The sequence below is a fragment of the Dinoponera quadriceps genome, unplaced genomic scaffold, assembly GCF_001313825.1.
Source record: "Dinoponera quadriceps isolate SergipeBrazil2010 unplaced genomic scaffold, ASM131382v1 scaffold628, whole genome shotgun sequence".
Classification (NCBI taxonomy): Eukaryota; Metazoa; Arthropoda; class Insecta; order Hymenoptera; family Formicidae; genus Dinoponera; species Dinoponera quadriceps.
The window spans coordinates 21,936-32,262 of record NW_014554836.1 but is presented as its reverse complement, the minus strand read 5'-3'; the positions used below and the strand labels follow the sequence as shown (position 1 = coordinate 32,262).

At 37.9% G+C, this 10,327-nt stretch overlaps 1 protein-coding gene across 8 annotated transcripts in view; it reads right to left on the bottom strand.

Annotated features, from left to right (window-relative positions):
- Positions 1-10,274, bottom strand: part of LOC106742260 (intersectin-1) — a 19,240-nt gene extending 8,966 nt beyond the window's left edge. For 2 of the 8 annotated variants that reach the window (XM_014615022.1, XM_014615024.1), the window contains exons 1-25: positions 9,341-10,125; positions 8,661-8,817; positions 8,282-8,435; positions 7,786-7,934; positions 7,585-7,719; positions 7,127-7,216; positions 6,039-6,110; positions 5,741-5,905; positions 5,447-5,620; positions 5,011-5,350; positions 4,720-4,927; positions 4,482-4,633; positions 4,280-4,402; positions 4,007-4,145; positions 3,610-3,924; positions 3,108-3,491; positions 2,811-2,992; positions 2,518-2,719; positions 2,155-2,439; positions 1,900-2,001; positions 1,643-1,735; positions 1,532-1,540; positions 1,214-1,351; positions 1,023-1,149; positions 728-892 (exon numbers count right to left, since the gene is read on the bottom strand). In XM_014615022.1, the coding sequence (XP_014470508.1) occupies positions 728-892; positions 1,023-1,149; positions 1,214-1,351; positions 1,532-1,540; positions 1,643-1,735; positions 1,900-2,001; positions 2,155-2,439; positions 2,518-2,719; positions 2,811-2,992; positions 3,108-3,491; positions 3,610-3,924; positions 4,007-4,145; positions 4,280-4,402; positions 4,482-4,633; positions 4,720-4,927; positions 5,011-5,350; positions 5,447-5,620; positions 5,741-5,905; positions 6,039-6,110; positions 7,127-7,216; positions 7,585-7,719; positions 7,786-7,934; positions 8,282-8,435; positions 8,661-8,682 (3,925 nt within the window). In that variant the 5' untranslated portion in view covers positions 8,683-8,817; positions 9,341-10,125. The other 6 variants (XM_014615018.1, XM_014615019.1, XM_014615020.1 and 3 more) reach the window with 6 other exon arrangements.
- Positions 10,275-10,327: the final 53 nt, after the last annotated feature.

The following is a 10,327-nucleotide window of genomic DNA, read 5'->3' as shown; positions in this document are numbered from 1 at the left end:
CTGGGCGGAAAAAAACTGATTCTATTAAAAAACAAAAAGTTGACTTTAAAATAACCTATAATTATTGACTATACGATGAAGTTGACGTCACTAACTTACGCCCTCCTTTAAACTCTACGTTTGTCCGGAACATTTTGCTTTATTTTTTATATATTTAGGTTTCTAAAGTTACGTGACTGTATATATATATATATATATATATATATATAAAACTTACTCTATTCTCCTTTATTTTACGAATTAATAAATAACTAAGAACTGTATAAGATAAAGTGCAACATAAAAAAAGACAGCAACAAAAGTTGTAAGACCGAAATGTAACAATGATGATAATGACAATAACGTGATAATAATAATGAGACGATAATAAGAAAGAAGTAATATAAATAGTAGTTTTAACTGAGACTTTTGTTACACTTGACAATCGTCCGCCTATCCGTAGTCAGAAGTTGTATATTTCACATTTTTCTGATAGACTTTTGTACATTCCATCTATCTATATGTATATATATTTTTTGTATTATTCTCTCTTTCTCTATTCTTTTTTCTTCCAAACATTTGTCTAATATCAACACGCGCTCACACGCAGTTAATTCGCGGACAAAGTAATATAATGTAGCGAATCGAACTGTGTCCGGACTATATGGCTTATAACAATCATTTGCAGACATAAAATAATCCTTAGATCGACTTGAGCAATTTACAAAAAAAAAAAAAAATTACTTACACATAGGTGACACGTAGTTGCTCGGGAAGACACCAGATACACCATTTAACTCGCCTCTCCACCATGCAGTCTCTTCTTTACCAAGTACTGATATAACGTCGCCCTTTTCGAAACTTAATTCGTCCTCATTTTGTGCTTGATAGGGATACAGAGCCATAACCCGTTCTACAAGCAAAAAGAAATCAATATTATTATATAGATATAGACTATAAGAATTATCTCTCATATAGGCTTGCAAATTGTAATCTAATATAATCATGTATAAAAAAAAAAAAAATTAATGGAATATATTTACCGATATTTGGATCCGTTGGAGAATCTTGATATCCATGAGAGACAGGTGTACTTCTATTGCTACTACTGGTCAAAGGTTTTACATAAGTTGCTGGGAACCAACCAATCTGTCTTTTTTTACCGCGTGCCTATATATAAACGGATCGTCTTAATTATTACACAACCGAGTGATAAAACAAAAAATTTTTCTACCTGAAGCTCTCCTTCCCACCATCCACTGTCAGTTTTTTTACGAATCATTATTAATTGTCCTCGTTGCAAGTCCAATTGTTCCGCGCTAGTTGCTTGATATGGTGCGATAACTTGAACAATTTCTGGTTTTCTTCCTCTCTAGGAGGAGGGAGGAGGAGATGTTTCAGTGAGTACATATTAAAAAATTTTCCTATAGTCAATATATAGTTAAACTTTGTCGCAATTTGAAAAAGATATAGCCAGACGCGTGAAAAAGACGCCATTAATGAATATCACACAGTCATAATTTGTGTGTATAATAATATATAAATCAAATACCTTGTGATACTGCAATACGAGATGTGTGAGTAGCATAAAAGAAATAATAAGCACAATTATACGTCTTGTACGACACGGAGCGATATTAATGATATAATTATATCGTTTTACCTGTTGTGCAGCCATAGCGGTAAAATCGGGTAATTCTTCTCTATCCTCAGCTGCTGCTCTCTCATCTTCCAGTTGTTCCTCTGTTTTCTCTACCTGTTAAATACATGCTAATGCACTTAACACGTTTCTCCAATTTGCTACAATCTTATCGTTCAGAGGGCATTAATAAAACAAGCTTCGCGTGAAAAATCAAATTAGCATTCAGATCTCTAGAAAAGTCAATAGAGATGAATAATAGCAGCTATTTGGACACGTACTACAGATCCCGCAGTTGTCGGCGGGGCAGCACTCTCATAATCTGCGTTCCTTGTTTCCGCGGTTGTAACACTGGACTCGTGAATGTTAGTAGACGTCCCTTCCTAATTGCACACATTCATATTAGGGGCTCTCAATGGAGCAAAGAAAATAAGTGTGCTAAATATTTCTATCGACTGAACGTGGGCGATTAATTGCAACATCGAATCAACAGCTGAAAAAACTGGCGATTATAAGAGATATTCCTGATGTCATACCTGGTGAGGAGCGTCGTATTTTTCTACATAATTAGACGGAAAAATGCCAGTTTTCTCCTCTATACAACCAGTCCACCAATCTCCTTCCTTTTTCGTAACCAATATAATTTCTCCCTGATTAAAATTAAGGTCACCGGCTTCCGCCGATGCGTATCGATAAAGTGCAACGTAATATTCATTAAGGCCATCAGCCGAGGTATCTTTGCTGCTTGTCTCTTTGACGTACGATTTGGGGAACCAACCGTTATTTCCAGTACTAGTTGAACCACCGTACCACCATTCATTCTGTATAATTGGTATTGTCATTCGCGCGTTTTATGAAAAACGTTTCCGCGTGTGTATGCGTGGATACCGCGCGCATACCTGCTGTTCAGAAACATGAACGGTCTCTCCTTTCTCAAAGCAAAGATGTTGTTCCGTGGTAGGTCGGTATTGAAACAAGGTAACGGCTTGTATATCACAAGATGTGCCTGATCCTAAAGTAGGTATAATAGCTTCCACTACCGGAGCTTCACCCGCTAATGATCCTGCATCGGATACATTCTCCGGAACTTCCGCTATACCCCTGTGTGTAATTCCGAAAATATCATATCAAGCGACTTGATCAAGAGACAAACACTCTTGACGCAGCAGCAGCATACGAAATATAAACTGACTCTAATGTTCTCTTCTCTACACTATCCTGCTGTATGAAAGCCCGTTCGTTGTCAGAGACAGCCAGTCCGCCAGCGCCATTGGTAGTATCCACTGGCTCCACGTAAGATTCGGGAAACCAACCAGTGTGACCGCGTATTTCTCCCGCCATCCATCCTGGTTCAGCGTTTTGCACAGGTGGTACCTATACCATAGATAGATAGATAGATGAAATACACACATACGTATAGTATTACACTGTGTTAAATCAATCTCTTTATAATCGCTCAACATTTTTTCGTCGAAATCTTGATAATTACCAGTATGATATCACCAGGTTGAAATGAAATTTCATCTTGATTTCGCGCCACAAATTCGTAAAGAGCTCTGTATTTGGTGACACCATTGACAGCAGTTTCATCCATGGAGTCAGTTGCCAAAGCAGCGTCATTGACAGGCCAAGCTGTGTCGTCGTCGCCGCTGCCGGCTACAGTGGGCGCATCGTCCCAAGCATTGTCACCCCACGCGGATGTAGCAAAATCAGCAGACGAGACGTTATTTGCCCTGAGTTCGAGCACCTTTTTCTTCTTTTCGTCGAAAGTCACATAAAGCTGCTTACAATCTGCTATTAGATTTTTCATTTGTGTCTTAATGTCTTCAAGTTGGGCATTATTATTTTCAATGTCGGACATTTTCGAATCAATCTGTTGAAAACGAAAAAAAATTGATTTCAAGATATTCATTGGAATTGGATGTCAATGAAAATTTTGCCTCAGCACGCGTTTCTCTCTCTCTCTCTCTCTCTCAGCGGATACTACATACCTGTTGCTGTAAATCCACTATTTTATCCTTCATTTGCTTAAGAGTAATTTGCTTATTGTCGAATGCCATTTTAATAGCTTCCTGCCCAGCGGCATCTTGCGCCGAATTGATCTTATTTTTCGCTTCAATACGTGCTTTCTCTTGACTCAATGCTAACAATCTCTGGTTTTGCTCCCGCAGTTTATTTTTTAAAGCGGCCATTTCTTGCAATTGTGTATCTCTCGTTGATCTCATGCCATCGATGGTTGTCTTAACACCTGATACTCCTACCCGAGTATCACAAATCTTCTGTGACAATTCTTTCACCTTATCGTTCTGTGAAAAGACACATGTTTCAATTCACGTCCTCCCTCTTGCTGCTGGCGATAAATCAGTAGGCTTACACCGAGTGGCTTACCAGTGTTCCAAGTTCAATGGTCAAGGTCTGATTCTTTGCTTTTAACTTGAGAAGAACGTCTTGTTCTTTTTGTCTTTGCGCTTGTAATTCTTGCGATTTTTGTCGTTCCCATTCTAATTGTCGTTGTCTCTCCATTTCCCTACATGTCACATAAAACAATGCTATCTCAGAGAAACCGTATCAATTTATATACAAACTCGTGACTGTAACAGCGAATTTAGTTAAAAAAAAAAAAAAAAAAAAAAAAAAAAAAAAAAAAAAAAAAACATTTACTTGCGTGCCGCTTCTCTTTGTTCTTGCGCGCGTTTTCGTTGTTCCTCCTTCTCCTGTTCAATTTCTTTTTGTCTCAGCATCTGCTTCTCGATTTCCGCTTGTCTTCGTCTTTCCTGTTCCAGTCTGTATCAAAGATCAGATCATGTCTCAACGTCGAGTTGAGAATAATTGCCTATTCGCGATAAATTTATATTTTACTCGCCTTATTTTCTCTTGTTTCTCGGCCTCTTCCCTTTCTTTTCGTTCACGCTCTTCTTGTTCCTTCCGTTGAACCTCCAGCAACGCTTTACGCCTGCGTTCTAATTCTGCTTGACCCTTTTCAAAATTCTCCTTTCGCTTATCCTCGAATGAAGTCTAGGAAAGTTTGCGTTTTTTATCGTTTCTTTCTTTTCTCGCGAGAAATTAATTCCACGATCAATCGATTATCTATACTCACGCACCTGTGGCATGCCTGCCAACGGATCAATATTTTCTGTCGCATTTTGGGACAAACTGCTTTGACGCTGCCGTCTAAATGTGGGTGGAATGAGTTCTGGCGGAAGCGCCGTAGGTATTTTTTCACCAGCTTTAGCGATATCACAAAGATGCATCGCAAGAACAAATTCCTCGGAACCCAAACGTCCGTCTGAATCCATATCAGCCAGAGCCCTGTCAACATACATTCGAGAGTATGGAAGAAGATGATAGGAACGTTCTCCATTCCATCAAGATGATGTAATAATGACTCATACCATATTTGAGCGAGTATAGGCTGTGGTAATTGCGATTGCACCATGATGTTCCTTGCTTGAGGTCCGGATAGAAAGCCAGACCTAGTTCTGTCCCAAGTATTAAATAACTGAGTATACTTTAGTTTAGTTTGATGTGGTACCGCCCATTCTGCAGACTGTGGGGAACTGACTGAGCTATGCTGTGAATCCATTGAGCCTACTCTATCTATACTTGGTGGACGTGCTGTTGTGCTTAGCGGAGTATTTGTAGATACCGGCGTTTGCGTAATAGCGCCATTGACTAGTGCTGCTGTTGTACCGTTTGTCGAGGACGCTAATGCCGAGGTAGCAACTCCAGTACCTGATAAAGAACATCAAATTTGTTGGCAATCGAATTGACGAGTTGTAATTGATGCAAGTAAACTCACAAAACGTTGTTTCGCAGTTTAGTATGTACCGGTATTTATCGATCCAATTGGTGGTGGTGGTGGTGGTACAACGGTGTGAATTCCGGTCATAGAAGCAACTGCGGTACATAGTGGTTGTGTTGGCAATGCTTGTGTCATATTAAAGGCAGTCATTGGCATGGGATTTGTGTCGAAAGGAACGATCGACGCTACCGTTGGAATACCTTAGTAAAGAAATCCCAATTGTACATTAATTATATACGAAGCATATATAGCCAGCGTTTCGAATCAAATATGCAGTATCAAATAGTTTGATCCTCGAAGCGCATATCGAATTTTCTTACCCGATGCAGCAGACGGAACCACAGAAGAACTGGCTGCTGACGACGCACCGGCGGAGGATGACGGGACCTTTATCGGCGAAATACCTGCTGCAACAGGACTATTTGGAAATGAAGGTGGTGCCGGTTTTGGAGGCGGGCCACTCGTCGCAGACGTAAAGTTACTCCCTAATAAAATATAATTTTATATCTTCTTTCGCGAGAGACAATAGGTGAAATATTAATCAAATTTTACGCACGTTGCATCAATCATGCAGTATAAACATTGGAGTGATAATAATAAAGATTTATCAGCGCGTACCAATATTTGCGGGTGGTGCGGGCCTTTGCGGGGGACCACCGACGGCGGCGGTACTCAGGGGAGACGCGATTCCTTCATCGGCATGAAAAAAATTAAGTATTATTCGACAAGTAAAAAATGAATAAATGCTGATATTATTAAAACCGCATTGACAATTCGTATAAAGAGAAATGCATAAAGTATGTACGACGAAATGTTAAATAAGAATATGTTATCTCTTTGGTAAGTGAAAATTCTAGTAATTACAATTGTTTTGTGATTTACGAATAACCTTTCAATGTGGTTCATTCACTTGTGATTATTCCTACGTTGAAATATCTCAAGAAAATGTTCGAACCTTAGAATGAATATAATGTGCAATATACATTTGTGTTTAATACGTTTCTGTTGATCACATGGTTACTCATTAAAATTTGTATACTTGTAACCAACTCTACTAGGCCTTTCTATACTTGTTAATAAGGCAAAAAAGATTTCAAGTAGACACAGGTGAATTGCGTACTTCATAAAGCTACCACAATATAAAACATTACAGTTTTCTCAAGTAATTCATTTTATGTCAAACTGATACGTTTTTAATATGACAATTATATAGGCAATGATGCGCACATATTCATATTTTCTTTCTCGTTTCTTAGCTTATTATTTATATAAAAGTTCAACAAGGAGTGATTCCTCTTGAAATATGTTGTTTGATACAAAAAAAATATAAGGAACACACGTATATTCTTTTACGTGTCCACTCTGTGTGTGTGTGTGTGTGTGTGTGCGTGTGAGATTACCAAAAGAGATGAAACAACTTTGTAAAATTAATTTCATGCAATTGATCGAGCGAGCGCGAGAATGTGAGATATATAGAAACATGGAAAGTGTTATAGTATCAAAGTTTTTATAAAATTATGCTTTCAAGTTAGAAAAAATTTTCCAATAAGATATCCTTATTATTTTGACGAAATTTCAAGCGATTTTGTGAAAAAAATTAAATTAACTCGGAGCATTCCGTTGAGTCATCGGATATAGACTTCGGGAAAAGAGGAACACAAATTGAAGTACATACACACACGAAACATTCAATATAGTTGACATACCCACAGAAGGTGGCACAGGTCGAGCAGGTGGCTTTGACGGTATATGAGTTGTAGCGTGTGCAGCCATATTCTGTCTACTTTGTTGTAATGCTGTGTAGTATGATGTATTATGAGTAACACGGATAAAACTTACATCTGATAATCGATATATTTCGTAGTGAAATAAATTTATGGCAATAGCAGATGTCATTGCGATAATACGAAGAATACCAATGGTATATTATGTCTACGTGTTTGATATGTTTGACCTAATCCAACAAATGTAGCAAATCTTACTTGAGAAACGATATATATATATATATATATGCGTGTGTTTTCACAAAAATAATTATGAAAAAAAGGTGTTTACGATTATTATCCTCTGTTGATGTGTAATGAAACATGTTTGCAAAGTCGATCGAGAGATATAAAGTATGATGATGGTATTGAAACAAAATACACATCAAATAATGTATTACCTATAAGAGGATGTGATGTACCTCCGGATACTGTGCTTTGAGGTATTGCTTGATGACCACTCAAATTCACTAGAGAACCAATATTGCTTGGCGAGGGAGCTGATCCATTTGTCAATCCAGTCAGACTGGTATCAACTGAAATGTCACTTGAAATATAATCTCATGTATTCGATACACGCGTATACGTATCTATGCACGTACCAGTTGAGAAGGATTTCAAACTTTGCACAAGAATAGGTGGTAATGCTTTGGGAATTTCAAAACCGCGTAATTTCAAATTGATCAGCTTGCACGCAATACTGAACTCATTTATATCCATTTTTCCATCCGCATCTGTATCCGATAATGCCCTGCAATATATATATAAATATATATATATACAAAGGATTAGTTGTGTTGTATTTCTCTTACAGCTAATTCAATTGTTCACATCGGTACATCCTGAAAAAAAACCATATAAACATTTTTTACGATTAAGTAGCCAATGACAATATCGCTGAATTATTTTAGCAGTTTATTATTTCATTAGGTTTATGCCATTGTACTTGGATACTTTATACGTAGCAGCGTTAATCTGGTGTAGTACAGGTGATTTGCCATTAATTCTTGAAATTTGCTCAAGACACATCAGATACAAAAAGTTCTGTACATTCAAAGTAATTAGAGACGCAATCCTTGTACACGATAACATTCTTACCATATCTGTCCAAGAATAGCAGGTTGAAGTTGGGATCGAAGAAGGAATCCTTTAGCTTGTTCTCCGGTAACAATCCCATTGTTTGGTTTCAACGAATCAAACTGTTCTTGATATCTCATTCTTTCTCTAGGCTGTATCACCCAGGGGTCTATTCCTATATAAGAAAAACTTTGTAGTTTATGTGATAAAATTTATTAATTTATCGAGATACAGTAATAAAAGACTCGAGCTTATCAGAGCTATGGGAAATTTTGCTAATATTACAACATGTCGACAAGCTAGCTCAGAAAAAGAACAGCGTGTGTAGTTGCTAAAAATGACATTGTGTCCCTGTTTGACAGACATACTTATATTAATAATGTAGTTGACAGTCATTTACCTGGAGTTTGAGGAGTGACCATGTTGAAAGAATCGGCTGAACAGTTAGAAAGAGCTCAAGATGCGTTCTCGTCAGGCGATCGAATCGTGGCGAGTCAACGCCTTCAAGGTTAGGCCACGATGATCGATCTTTGTTACAACTTTGCAACGAGATTTATCTAGCAACAGCAAGATCGTGAAAGATTAAGATAGATTGATCACAATCATGAACACGAATGTTCGAGAGACAATTTAATTATAAAGGCGAGAAATGATAGAAATAGCACTAAAGCTAGTGTGGATTCACGAAATATTGCTAAATCAATCGCTGTGAAATCGTGTATGGCCTATTGCAAATCACCACACAATCGTTCCGCCCACCGTCTATCGCGTTTATTGTGTATCGCAAGGACTATCATCTCCTATTAACTTGCCGTCTCTACGGCCGTCTATCCATCATCTACCTCGCGTCTACTTGGTTCATCGTCTATCTAGTTTCATCTATCGTCTAGCATCAACTGTCATCTATCGCGTTTAACACACAGATATATCGAGACGATAGTAACGATTTCCACGACACAAACGGGATGGAAAATGTTTGTACGATGCGACGCGTCGCGATGTCAAAATGCGGAAAATAAACCCGACTACGGTGAGCACCGTTGACGGCCCTAATACCTTGTACCAAGCTCATCGACTCACCACCATCCACCGCGTACCACTCCTAGCATGTACGCATTCGTGCGCTCACACATACACTCTATGTCACTTTGGCGACGAGTTCGGCTGCTTTCGGAACTCTTCGGCAAGAATCGATATCCCGCTTCTAAGAACAATTCTATGATCGGCCGACACGAAGATCGTCAGTTCCTTGTTGCACGTTTCAACGACAATGAATCAAGAATAATAATGAATATTAATGATAGCGCAAACTTTTGTCGTCGAGAATGAGAGTCAATACAAATTATAAGTTGGTGTGAATCATTTCATAAAATAATCAAAGAGGTGTAATAATTATTGGGCCGCTCTCAAGGCCTGTAGGCTATATAATTCAAGTTTATATATATAAACTTGATAAACATTTTTTAATTAATCCACGGTAAATGTGGGCAAAACTACTTAATAATTGTTGTTACGTGTAAAATACATAATGTATAAGCAATATATGTGTGTATTAAAACATTCATCTTTAGTTGAATTGCGCGCGTCCATAACTCGACTAAAGATGAATGTTTCAATTATTACGTTTATTTGTGAATCAGCATAATTTAATATAGTCGAAATGTTGATTGAAATATCAAAGAGAAAAAGTAATCAAACGTATAAAGAAATAGGTTTTACTCTTGAATTTGAATTGCTGTGGTGAGTAGTAGTTTAGTACGAATTGTATCGAATTATAAGTGTCCGTGGCTCACGCGTCCTTGATGATGGATGTCCGCATGTACGTACATGTGCGTTCGTGCATATGCGAGTCAGGAATTGCAAAGCTGCGGATCGTCAGCAGTTAAGTCCGCGCGAACGTTTACGCGAACCAAGTCGGAATTTTAAAAGTTTTTAGGAAAATTATTAGTGCAATTATCGTGTTATTCACTTACCAATGGAGGGATTCTCCTTTTTCCTTCTCTTTTCCTTCTTCCTTTCCTCTCCTGCCCTCTTCTAATTTTTTCGTTCACAAGGATAACTCTTGTT